At 42.6% G+C, this 12,616-nt stretch overlaps 2 protein-coding genes across 3 annotated transcripts in view; one reads left to right on the forward strand and one right to left on the reverse strand.

Moving 5' to 3' along the window:
- Positions 1-12,616, forward strand: part of LOC147179560 (low-density lipoprotein receptor-related protein 1-like) — a 100,119-nt gene that overhangs the window by 62,699 nt on the left and 24,804 nt on the right. For both annotated transcript variants that reach the window (XM_086068756.1, XM_086068757.1), the window contains exons 30-51: positions 33-207; positions 1,025-1,119; positions 1,228-1,377; positions 1,452-1,592; positions 2,358-2,486; positions 2,622-2,753; positions 2,866-3,000; positions 3,255-3,384; positions 3,506-3,632; positions 3,728-3,879; positions 4,035-4,159; positions 4,552-4,926; positions 8,753-8,942; positions 9,129-9,333; positions 10,278-10,470; positions 10,611-10,736; positions 10,824-10,952; positions 11,373-11,492; positions 11,755-11,868; positions 11,939-12,088; positions 12,173-12,295; positions 12,494-12,610. In XM_086068756.1, coding sequence (XP_085924882.1) covers positions 33-207; positions 1,025-1,119; positions 1,228-1,377; positions 1,452-1,592; positions 2,358-2,486; positions 2,622-2,753; positions 2,866-3,000; positions 3,255-3,384; positions 3,506-3,632; positions 3,728-3,879; positions 4,035-4,159; positions 4,552-4,926; positions 8,753-8,942; positions 9,129-9,333; positions 10,278-10,470; positions 10,611-10,736; positions 10,824-10,952; positions 11,373-11,492; positions 11,755-11,868; positions 11,939-12,088; positions 12,173-12,295; positions 12,494-12,610 — 3,333 coding nt within the window. The remainder of the gene's footprint in view (positions 1-32; positions 208-1,024; positions 1,120-1,227; positions 1,378-1,451; positions 1,593-2,357; positions 2,487-2,621; positions 2,754-2,865; positions 3,001-3,254; positions 3,385-3,505; positions 3,633-3,727; positions 3,880-4,034; positions 4,160-4,551; positions 4,927-8,752; positions 8,943-9,128; positions 9,334-10,277; positions 10,471-10,610; positions 10,737-10,823; positions 10,953-11,372; positions 11,493-11,754; positions 11,869-11,938; positions 12,089-12,172; positions 12,296-12,493; positions 12,611-12,616) is intronic.
- Positions 5,820-6,851, reverse strand: LOC147179561 (galanin receptor type 1). Its single transcript, XM_086070047.1, has one exon. The coding sequence runs from the start codon at positions 6,849-6,851 to the stop codon at positions 5,820-5,822; it is 1,032 nt and encodes a 343-aa protein (XP_085926173.1).

A 12,616-nucleotide genomic window follows, 5' to 3' on the forward strand; every position in this document is an offset into this window, starting at 1 on the left:
CTAACATTTTGTGTGATTGTGACATTCATTAGACCTTCCGAATGCTCATGGGCTAGCGGTCGACTGGGTGTCCAGGAACCTTTTCTGGACCAGCTACGATGCCAATAAGAAGCAGATCAATGTGGCCAGACTGGATGGTTCTTTTAAGAATGCTGTCATCCAGGGTTTAGACAAGCCCCATTGTCTGGTGCTGCATCCTCAATTAGGGTGGGTCTTGTTTTTGTTGTTGTTGTACTAGTTCACCTCATTTGTGTCTAAGTTTGAAACGTTTTTTAAGTTCACAACATGAGCAAATCTAAGAGAACACATCGTTTGGATAGCATACAAGTCAAGTCTAGCTAGCTCTCAACTCAATCACTGCCATTGACGGTTATAGACGTCAAATATTCATTTGAATTATTTCTATTAGTTGAATTTTTTTTTCCACTTTTGTTAACAAGAGTATGAAAACCTAGAATTTTTTTATTGTACATTTAGAACAGATATAAAATGTGTGATTAATTGTGAGTTAACTCATGAAGTCATGCAATTAATTACGATTGAAAAATGTAATCGCCTGGCGCTCCTAATTTTTAATAATCTTTTCTTTTCTTTGTTTTTGTTATCGCATCAGGCGATTACATGCTTTATTTGTAATTAATCGCATTACTTCAATAGTTAACTCACAATTAATCATACATTTTATATCTGTTCTAAATGTACAATAAAAAAATTCTAGGTTTTCATACTCTTGTTAACAAAAGTGGAAACAAAATTTAACTAATGGAAATGGTTAAAATAAATTTTCGACGTCAATGGCAGTGAATGAGTTATAGAACATGCAACATATAACCTGATTTTTATTATTATTCAATGTACGAGCACTACTTGACTCGATAAAATGGGGAATCTATTTCGAGTGTTTCTCTTTCATTGTGCCAAGTTCAAAACAGTCATTGCATATAATTGTCAGTAAAAATGTTTTTTTTTTTTTACATTTCTTTATATACACAAGTTGTATCAATTTTTCCGCCCCTGCCCACAGAAAGTTGTACTGGACTGATGGTGACAACATAAGTATGTCCAACATGGATGGCACAAACCGCACTACACTATTCATCGACCAGAAGGGACCAGTTGGTGAGGAGCTGTATAACATAAGACCTGCATTTCACCATAAAATAAATGCATGGATTCAGCATATCAGATATGCGAGTACATTAGTGTCGAATTAATATTTCCACCCAGGCCTATCAATCGACTACGACAAAGAGCAGCTGTACTGGATCAGCTCTGGAAACGGCACCATTAATCGCTGTCAGCTGGACGGATCTAAACTGGAAATCCTGGATGGGGTTAAAGGCAAACTCAACAAGGCCACCGCATTGGCTATAATGGGTAAGGTCATAATTCAAAAAGCGCTTGTCGCCTTTTTCACCTCATAACAGGATCAATTATCTCCCTCTCGGTAGGAGACAAGCTGTGGTGGGCAGACCAGGCGACTGATCAGATTGGAACATGCGACAAGAAGGACGGAGGCAACTGGAAGGTTTTAAGGAATAACACGTCTCCTATGATGCATATGACGATCTACGATGAGGACGTACAGAAAGGTAAGCCAGCCTTCCGTGTAACATAGTGGCTTGTCATTATAAACTACAATTGTACCAAACCCAGGAGATTACAGCTTTAATACGCATTCAAGAGATTCTAGAAGTCAAACAAACTTTACACATTGCATGAAGGCATGTTTATTTTAGAATTAGGGCCAAAAAGTTCAATCTTGGTTTCATCAGAATGTAGTGCATTTTTCCAAATGTATTTAGGAGCCTTCAAGTGTGTTTTTGCAAAACGTGGCCTGGCTTGGAGGATTTTTGTGAAAATAAGGCGTCCGTTTTGCCACCCTACCTCACTGGGCAAACATATGAGATTTTTAAGGTGTCTGCATGTGATACACTTGTGCATGTGATGTAAAAAAATACAACATTGTAAGATACATACTTTTGTGACACTCATTTCATTTCTGGTGATCATTGTAAATGCAGAATGTTTGGTGTCAATTAAATGTCAGAAAATGTATTAAATTAAAGCGTAGAGGATTTTCTACATTGACCTAATGTTATGCTCATTGAGCGTACAATAAATCCCAGCTTCTTCATGGATCAGCGCTTTTCAAGAATTCACACATTCTCATTTTTTCTTTTCCTCATCTATAAATAGAAGGGAAGTCAATTGCTCGTGGTTTTTCGCCTGTTTGTGGCCGGGCTCGGTGCCTATCCACTGCAAAGTGTTTTTTTTGGGGGGGTTGGGGGCATATTTTACGCATTGGAAAATTAATGTAATATAATTTGCTCCTCTGTCATCTTTTTTCCCCTCAGCAAGTGCCAATCTGTGTAGTAACAACAATGGAGACTGTTCCCAGTTGTGTCTGCCCACATCGCCAACCAGCAGGGCCTGCATGTGCACTGCCGGTTACAGCCTCAAGACGGGACAGCAGTCGTGTGAAGGTAACACAGCTGCCTTTCATCGCAAGGGCTTTTTAGTAGGGGGGGATGGCAGTATGTTACCAAATCTAAATAAACTCTCTCTCTTTCTTTCTGTCTGTCTGTCTCTCTTTCTTTCTTTCTTTCCTTTCTGAACAGGCATGGGCTCTTTCCTACTTTATTCGGTCCATGAGGGAATCCGAGGAATTCCACTTGACCCAGCCGACAAATCTGACGCCTTGGTGCCAGTGTCGGGCACCTCTCTGGCTGTCGGCATCGACTTCCACGCTGGTGAGGGGCACTAGTGAGACACACCGTTAATCAAGATGGCCTCACTGTAATGATACCAGCTCTGCCACTCTCCCAATGAAGCATTAATAGGTAGCATACTGGTCCTTTTCAGAGAACGACACCATCTACTGGGTAGACATGGGCCTGAGCACCATCAGCAGGGCCAAGAGAGATCAAACATGGAGAGAAGACGTGGTCACCAATGGCATCGGCAGAGTGGAGGGCATTACTGTTGACTGGATCGCAGGTCTGTACATTTTGCACCATTTTACATGCAGCAAACAATGTTGTCATCGCCAGCTGACTAACTGAAAAAGAACAGGCAACAATTTATTTTAAACAAAAAATAAATAATGGGAAACTTGGATTTTGCAGAAACATTTTTAAATCCACATTGAAACATCTTATGTTTTGTTGTATTCAAATGTCTTTATAACAAAGCATGTGTTTTTTTTTTAATATTTTGATAAAATAATCTATATTGACAAATTGCTCTTATAGGAAACATTTACTGGACCGACCAGGGCTTTGACGTAATTGAGGTGGCCAGGCTGAACGGTTCTTTCCGCTATGTGGTCATTTCCCAGGGCCTGGATAAGCCCAGGGCCATCACTGTCCACCCGGTGAAAGGGTAAGGCTGCTTGCCAACTGCTTACTTTTGTGTTGCTTCAAGCAAATTGCTCCAAATGTGTGACTCTTTTTAGATACAGTGAAGCAAGAATATCAACGATCTTCTGTTATGTTTTGTTAAGGTATCTGTTCTGGACAGAATGGGGTCAGTACCCTCGTATAGAGCGCTCTCGACTGGATGGCTCTGAGAGGTTGGTCCTGGTCAACGTAAGCATCAGTTGGCCCAATGGAATCTCCATTGACTACACGGTAGGGAGTGTTGCTGACTTCTCCCATTAGTCATTAAATACGTGTCTTATTTGTTTATCTTGACACAAGCTGTTATATGGGGTCTACATGTGTAGGAGGGGATGTTGTATTGGTGCGATGCCAGGACAGACAAGATTGAGCGCATTAACCTGGAGACTGGGGAGAATAGAGAATTGGTGCTGGCCAACAACAACATGGATATGTTTGCAGTTTCTGTTTTTGAGGGATACATCTACTGGAGTGACAGGTCAGACTCTAAAATTGATTACAGAAGTCAGAACTGGTTACTGAGTATAAATATTCGTCTGTATTGTAATAATGACTTCAACTACTTTGTTAGTCCAGCATGCTTGATTATTTATTTTTTTATGTTAATTGAGAGTACCATTGGATTTTGCACAGGACTCATGCGAATGGCTCAATTAAACGAGGCAGTAAAGACAACGCCACAGATGCAGTCCAACTCAGGACTGGGATTGGTGTACAACTAAAAGACATTAAAGTTTTTAACAGGGCCAGGCAGCAAGGTAAGAACACTTTATTTTCATCACATAACATTCGCTTCCCATAAATAGTAAGACATATTCAGCTTTTGGGTAAAATTTCAAGTTGAACCTAAAATGCATTATAATCATTACAGGTGAATTTACTTTGATTTTCTGTAAACTTTTGAGTGCACGTGACATGCCCAACTGTTTGAGGTTTCAGTACACAGGCGATGAACATCAAAATTGAAAACAGGTGTTTGGTCCAATAATTTACCTATACATTATCAAAGACATCTACATCTATGCCTTTCTGTGACTCTTCCGGTCAGTCAGTCAATCAATCAATCTTTGATGTTGTCTTAGTCTCATGATGTCAAAATGTGAACAGCACGATGAAAAGGACTTTTAACTTTGCTCATTGTTTTCCCCAGGCACCAACATCTGCAAACATAACAACGGCGATTGTGAACAACTTTGTCTTTACCGTGGCAACGGGCAGCACACGTGCGCCTGCGCTCACGGCATGCTGGCCGAGGACAACCGCAGCTGCCGCGATTACGACGGCTACCTCCTCTACTCGGAGCGCACCATCCTGAAGAGCATCCACCTGTCCGACGAGACCAACTTAAACGCGCCCATAAAGCCGTTTGAAGACCCAGACCACATGAAGAACGTCATCGCCCTGAGCTTTGACTACCATGGAGGCGGCGGCAAGGGATCCAACCGCGTTTTCTTCAGCGACATTCACTTTGGAAATATCCAGCAGATCAATGACGATGGCACAGACCGCAAGATTGTGGTGGATAGTAAGTATGGATCATTTGGCAAAAAAAAAATAAAAAATCTCTAGGAGTTCACCTAGTGGCCACAACCTCAATCACACTCGCAATGTAATGTGACTTAAGAGCTATTGTGTACAATGTAAAGTGTTGATGAAAACATAATCACATGACACAAACTTGATCAAAGTGTAACCCGCCCAAAATTTTCCGAGTGTAGTTGCTTGCCCTACAAGAGACGTCCAGTTAATCATAGTCAAGTCAACACAAGAAATTATTATGTTCTATGTGGCCCCACTAGTCTAAAAAGTATTCAGATTAATTTTGTATTTGTGGAATATGAGCTAATCAGCAAAATCCACCCGTTTTTATCCATCTCAGGTGGCGGCCATTTTGCCACTTGTCAACTGAAAATCAAATCACAGTTGCTACGCGCTCATGTAACGACCAATCACGGCTCATTTGTTGTTTGAAACTGAGTTGTGATTGGTCGCTGGCTGAGTCCTAAGCAATAATGCTATTGTCCAAAAAAAAATTAAGACAAAAAATAACTGAAAATTATCATTTGTCAAAATTGTAGCATTAGGAGGTTATAAGCTTTTTCTGTCCAAAAACATCTTTTTTTTCTCTTTTTTTTTTGTCCAAAAACATCTTAATAGGTCAAGTTACATTTTAATATAGAATCCTTTATTTGACAGCAGCTTCACAATCCTTACAATGAACTTGTGAGTTTTTAGAGTTTCAATTTCTTTGCACGCTGTCAAGAATAGCCCCCCAGGGTTGCTGTTTGAATGTGAACTGACTCTCATCCTCATAGATCCGACAGTTAATGGCTTCAAGATTTTAATGGGTTTTTTTTGCATTCATTATTTTGAAGGAAAAACATTTTTGCATAGTAACTTGGAATACAGTGAGTCAGTTTAAACTTCAGAGCTCGTGTCCAACTCAAAGGTCTGCACCATGTCCCCGCCCATCATCATGTGAGGACAAGCAGTCAGAGAGTTTTTGCAAAAGGTCCATCGTTCTCTCCCCAGCTTCAGCAACTCTCTTCTGAACTTCTGAGACATAAATCCATACAGCACGGGGTTTACCACCGCGACCGAGGATGCCAGCAATCGGGCCAAAATGGCGATTGTATTGTAGCCCTTGGAGCCTTGAATGGTTCCTCCGATAAAGGAGAACATGAGAGCGTAGGACGGCAGCCAGAGAAGAGTGAAGACCAGGACCAAGAGAGCTGAAGTGTGAGTGACCTGGCTCTGATAGCGCTCCAGCTGAGGGGCATTTCCAAACAGCCGCGCGTGTCGAAGAAAGCAGTAAATCTTTGCATACATCAGCACGATTATTCCCAGTGGTAGTGCGAAGCCAAAGAAGAAGAGGCTGATGCTGTAGACAAGCTGGCTGAAGTTGGAGAGAAAGGCAAAGCAGTACACAGCCCTGGATGTTGTAACCGTGCGGAAGGCAAACTGCGGCGCCGCCAAGGCTGAGGCGGGAAGCCACAGAAGTGCCACTGTCACCTTGACACGCCGGTGCATTCTGGAGCGGTACGTCCAGGTGGGGTGCACCACCGTGAGGTAGCGAGTCACAGCCAGCGCCGCCAAGGTAAATACGGACGCAGATGAGCAGGCTACGCCCAGGAAGCTGACACTTTTGCACAGGAAGCTCCCAAAAGGCCAAAATCCCAACGTGATGGCCGACGTGTGGAAGGGCAGGCAAAGAAGCAGTAGCAAGTCAGCCGCGCTCAGGGCCAGCAGCAGGGTGTCGGTACCATGCGGGGGGTGGTGGTCTTTGCGCCTGCGCCCTGTTAGGGTGGTGATAACCAGGATTTGTCCTACCAGGCCAGTCACCAGTATTAAACCATCCAGAATGGGCACTACAACCTTAATCACAGCTTCCTCTTCTCTGTTCCTTTGTCCCAGTTCACTGTTGTTTACATACTGCTCTGACATCTCCATGTGTTCCCAATTCAAGTCAATTAACTCATTAATCTAATAGCCTGTTAATGCTAAGCATCAGAGTGAGACTTTCACACAGCATCAGGGGAATCACAATGGCCTCGCTCCATTAAGGCAACCTACCCTCTTGTAATGATAGCAATTAGTAAAGCACATCTACTGCTCACTTCTTCATTAAAAATGTTACATCAGCTGTTGCTGGTTGACAACCATTTTCCAGAGCACTCACTAAAAGCTGCCGAATGCCCAGTTTTGCTATAAAACATAAAAGCATGACCTTAAAGAGCAGTCCCTGTATGGTAACATCAGCATGTTCTTCATAATCCCTTGGAGCACTTTAAGTCAGAGATTTCACACACAGGAGTACTCCATGTCCGGATTGATTTCTCGGCACCAGGCAACAATGGTCAAATTCATTTCGAGATTTGCTAACGGTCCTTCCACTTTAAAGGCAGTCAATTCTACTTGATGCTAAGTGCTCACTGCGGCAGGAGGCAACTTGTCCACTTAGAGGCTCCTCGCAGGCGTGTAGCATGCAGACTCCGCTGGAAAAAGAGCTGTGATACAACAACCGCCCATCAATCTATTCGTAAAGAATGATGATCCTGAATGTAATAATAGTAACAAAAGCCTGTTAATTCTCCATACTATACGGTCCCTCTGCCTGCTGAGAGTGCTAATGCGCTTCAAGCAGGTTTCTCCCACTGTTTGCACAGTATCCATGGTACAGGCTAAGCAAGGGGAGTGTTGCTGTAATATCCCCACCTTATATAACACCGTTGACAACTTATTTGATCTTTTTGCTTTTCCTGATTCTAAGCAATTGTTAGCTTGTACAAGCAAGGGGGATAAAACGAGTGATTATCTGTGTGTTTAGTTTGTTAACCTGCCTTTTACAGTGGATGCATTTGTTCAACTTGGTATTCACTGACAGATTTGTCTTCCATTTCGATCATCTATGGCTCTGTCATTCATCACAAATGTCTCAAAAGGCTCTATTGATTTTCTGCAGAGAGCAAACAGCAGCTTGGAGTGTTCGTCTTTTTATGGTGATGTTGAGTGGTCATAAAGGTTGTAACAAACAAATAGATGCACACATGGGAGCCCATAAGACGAAGTATTAGAGTGAATTTCCATGTTGTGTGAAAAGTGGGCACGGTGTTTTGGAAATCTTCAGGAAGGATCGGACTTGAACAGCTGCACTGTTTTGGCCTCCCCCAAGGCTCACTTGTCAAGCTGTTCCATGTTAGTTCTCTTCCCAACCATGAATGAGGGGGATCCACAGCGAGCGGTATTTGTATGTGCAGGCAGTCAGCCATGAAGTGTCAGGACGACACACGCGCTTTAAACTCACGCCAGGAACAGCAGTTGTGCGCACATGAACTGTGCTGTGTCCTTTCCCCCCTTTAAAATTATGGCAATTTATTTTCAGAATTTTGGAAAATACCTGCTCTATGCAACTCTGATTGTTTAATTGACGGCTTTCTCAAAGCATGACCATTGATGAGAGGTTTTCAAGGGAAGTAAAGCAGCTTGGAAAAATAAAGACTATGGTAAAATATTAGCTATTATACAAATTCAGCTGTTTAAAACAAAATAGATTGATTTTCAGCTCATACATTAAGAGCCTATGGCAAGAACAAAATAGGTTGTATTTTGAGGTTCACTGTCCCACATGTTGAACACCCCTACCATAGATTACTAGAATGTAAAAAACAAAAGTAAGTCCAAAGTTATCCACAAAACCTCCTTCACAAACTTTGCAGAAGTAACGAATGAAACAATGTATCCTTCTCTCCTTTCTTGACAGGACTCAATTGTGATTCTTACTGACTGGCTTGACAGTTAGACACTGTCTTGGAAATGTTCTTTAAATCCCACTTCCTCCTTCTCTTCCACAGATGTCGGTTCTGTCGAGGGCCTGGCGTACCACCGCGGTTGGGATACGCTCTATTGGACCAGTTACACAACCTCCACCATCACTCGCCACACTGTGGACCAGAGCCGCTCTGTGGCCTATAACCGCAACACTGTGGTCACCATGTCTGGAGAGGACCACCCCAGAGCCTTTGTGCTGGATGAGTGTCAGGAGTGAGTCATTAAGATCGAAACGCGGCCAGGCTGGGCCCAGCTCCAGCTACTTTTCGCTCTGCATTCTTCTCACCAAGCCATTTGTTTCACTCCACTCATCCGTTACTTTTCTTCCATGGCCTGTTTTGGCAAGGCTCGCTGCAGATAATATTATCACGGTGTTTGTTTTTGTGTTTCTCACCACAGTCTCATGTTCTGGACAAACTGGAACCAGCAGACTCCCAGCATCATGAGGGCTTCCCTGAATGGCGCCAATGTGCTGGCAATCATCGGCAGTGATATTAAAACTCCCAACGGTCTCGCTATAGATCACAGAGCAGAGAAGCTCTACTTCTCTGACGCCACTCTGGACAAGATAGAACGCTGTGAATACGACGGGAGCAGCCGATATGTAAGGACGCTTTCTGGTGGAAGTCAAAAAGAGACGATGATTTTTCTTAATACATTAAGGATGTGATAATTAAATATAAACCCAGTAGGGCTCTGAGTTCAGTTTCAGGTCTATTACTGGAGTCCAGGTTTTGAAGCAAACATGGTGAAACAGCATTTAACTGTTATGCTGCACACAAATTAAATAAGTTGCCAATGGAAGTGAAGTCAGTAAATGCTTTTAAATTTGGGTAAAATATATGCTTTTTTTTTTGTCGTTCCTTTGATTAAGATGTATTAGACATTTTTTAAATCAATTTCACTCTACGGATTTTTACTAATTTCAGAAAGCTACCTTATATATCTCTGCTTTTCCTTTTAAAGTCTTTAAAATATTTGGTTGTAAATGTACTTCAATATTTTCAATGTACAGTAATTTCTGGACTATAAGGCGCACCTGACTATAAGCCGCGCTAGCTAAATTTGGGGAGTTTGTTATACATATAAGCCGCACCTGACTGTAAGCCAGGTCAGGTGTTTTAATGTTACCGCACCGGGTTCCCGCTACTTTCTTTACCATAATGAGGGCGCAAATTTTCTCGCTCTCGTTCTGTCTCTCCTACTGTATTTGGGCTCATTTGATTTGTTTTGCTCTGCCTGACGCTCTTCCGCTTCCTTTATAGGGCGCCCCCTTGTGATCTGATGGATAAGCTGCACCTTTGTATTAGCTGCAGGGTCGAATGCAAGTGGAAAAAGTAGCGGCTTACAGTCCAGAAATTACTATATGTACTTTTAGTAATTTTAATAGGCTACATTTGTTCCCTTTGTTTTTCAAATTACCTCAGTTGTGTTTGTTGTGATTTATTGTGTGAAGCACGTTGAGTTGGCTTATGTATGAAATGTGCTGTATAAAAAAACATTGCTTTGCCTTATTTAGACCGACTCCTCAACTGTTCTCCCTTATAGGTTTTGTTGAAGAATGAGCCGGTGCATCCGTTTGGCCTGGCCGTGTACGGAGACTTCATTTTCTGGACAGATTGGGTGAGGAGGGCGGTGCTTAGAGCGGACAAGTACACAGGTGGTGACATGAAAGTGCTGCGGGCTGACATCCCCCAGCAGCCAATGGGAATTGTTGCAGTAGCCAATGACACCAACAGCTGTGAGTTGCCTTCACCGCTGTTCATTCTCCGTAATTGATTCGCTCGCTTACATTCTTTGAGATGGTTTTCCCTCCGCTGAGTCATTAGTAGAATTCTCACTCTAACATAACACCACCCTCGTTTGTCACGCATCCATCAGGTGAGTTTTCTCCTTGCCGCACAAATAACGGAGGCTGCCAAGACCTGTGTCTGCCCACATCTGATGGGAGGGTCAACTGCAGTTGTCGTGGAGACAGACGACTTCTCGAAGACAGCACCTGCTCTTGTAAGAAGGAGAAAAGAAAATGCATTTTATTGAGAAGACAAATGTGGTTTCAATGATGAAACTCCATGCATGTTTGCACCTCACCAGCACTGAACATGTCTTGCGGGAGTGTGGATGACTTTGAGTGTGGAAACGGGGATTGCATCAACTACAGCCTGACCTGTGACGGCATGGCCCATTGCAAGGACAAGTCTGATGAGAAGCAGTCCTACTGTGGTGAGGATTCGTGTAATTTATGGAACTCTAACATCTCATATAGTGTGTTTGTTATGGTCAAGTCCAAAAACGTCAGAGCAGCTTTCTGAGGAGGAGATTTATAATTCACTAAATAAACAACAGAGACTTTTTCAGGTTTAACAGTAGGGCTCTGGTTTTACTTACATTTGCAATTCTCTGTGTTTGACTTCAAACACTGAGCAAAACAACAAAAACAAACATTTTATTGACATTTTGAAATATTCATTTTCTTGTTTTGTTGGCTGCCTTAAAAACCCGGATTTCTCCATTATTGCACAAATAAATCTTTCACTTCTATGCTATAGTGCTGCTGTAATGTGATCTACTAGCTTGAATGCAATGAGTTGATAAATAGCTATAAGCTTAGCGCACTCTAATAGCCTTTTCTTTCCTTTCCAGCCAATCGAATTTGTAAGAGGGGCTACAGACGCTGCATGAATGGTCGCTGCATTGGCCACCAGTTCTGGTGTGACGGCACAGACGACTGTGGCGACCACTCTGATGAAATGCCTTGCAACAGTAAGTCATCACTGCTTCCATAATTATATTTTATTTATTTTTTTTATTTTTTTTATACAATGCTATTGTTACTGTGTGATCCTGTGACAGTTGCACACATGTCTGAGCTGCTATTCTAAATACACTGACTTCGGATGAAAAGATAGAGATTGGTTTGCTGGCCTGTTTTGATAAATTCATGAATTGCTTTGGAACTGGTTCAAGTAAAAGGAAGTTGATCTGTACTTATATTATGCTCACGTCTACGGTTTCAACCTTGTAGTGACCCTGTGCAAAGTAGGGGAATTCCAGTGCAAAGATGGAAGCTGTATCTCCAACTTCAGCCGCTGTGACCAAGTGGTCAACTGCGAGGATGCCAGCGATGAAATGAACTGCCGTAAGACCGCTTAAAAAAGATGCTCGAGATCAAATTAAGGTTGGTGAAAACGTCTTTCGTTTATCCTCAGAATCTACCGACTGTTCCCGTTTCTTCCGCCTGGGAGTGAAAGGCGCTTCTTTCCAGAGCTGTGAGAAAACCACTCTGTGTTATCTGTCCTCGTGGGTGTGTGACGGCAACAATGACTGCGGGGACTTCTCTGATGAGAGGAACTGCCCGGGTGCGGCGCTCTGCCTGCTTTTATGCCTCCAGTCTGTTTAGAAGCATTCAAGCCAACTTCTGATTTCTTTGTCTGGTCTTACAGATAAGCGCAAGCTTAAATGTCCAGTTAACTTCTTTGCTTGCCCCAGTGGCCGCTGCATCCCGATGAGCTGGACTTGTGATAAAGAAAATGACTGTGAGAATGGAGCTGACGAGACGCACTGCGGTCAGTCTGATGTTAATTCAAAGTGTCCTTAAACTTAATAGCATGAGTACGTACAGCAGCACATGTATCAAGTTCTGCATTTACAAAGCGAGTAATTTGTGTGCATTTGCCTCATATTGAGAGTCGTAACAGAGGTGCAACATTTGAGGAATTATATGGGCCTTTGGCACAAATGAGAAACTGTGTTGTCTTTTGCAGACAAATTTTGTCCATCCACCCAGTTTGAATGTGGAAACCACCGCTGCATTTCCAACCATTGGGTGTGCGATGGTGCTGATGATTGTGGTGATGGATCAGACGAGGATGACAAATGCAGTAAGC

This window comes from Leptonotus elevatus, chromosome 2, assembly GCF_054856555.1.
Source record: "Leptonotus elevatus isolate MCC_2025b chromosome 2, RoL_Lele_1.0, whole genome shotgun sequence".
Taxonomy (NCBI): domain Eukaryota; kingdom Metazoa; phylum Chordata; class Actinopteri; order Syngnathiformes; family Syngnathidae; genus Leptonotus; species Leptonotus elevatus.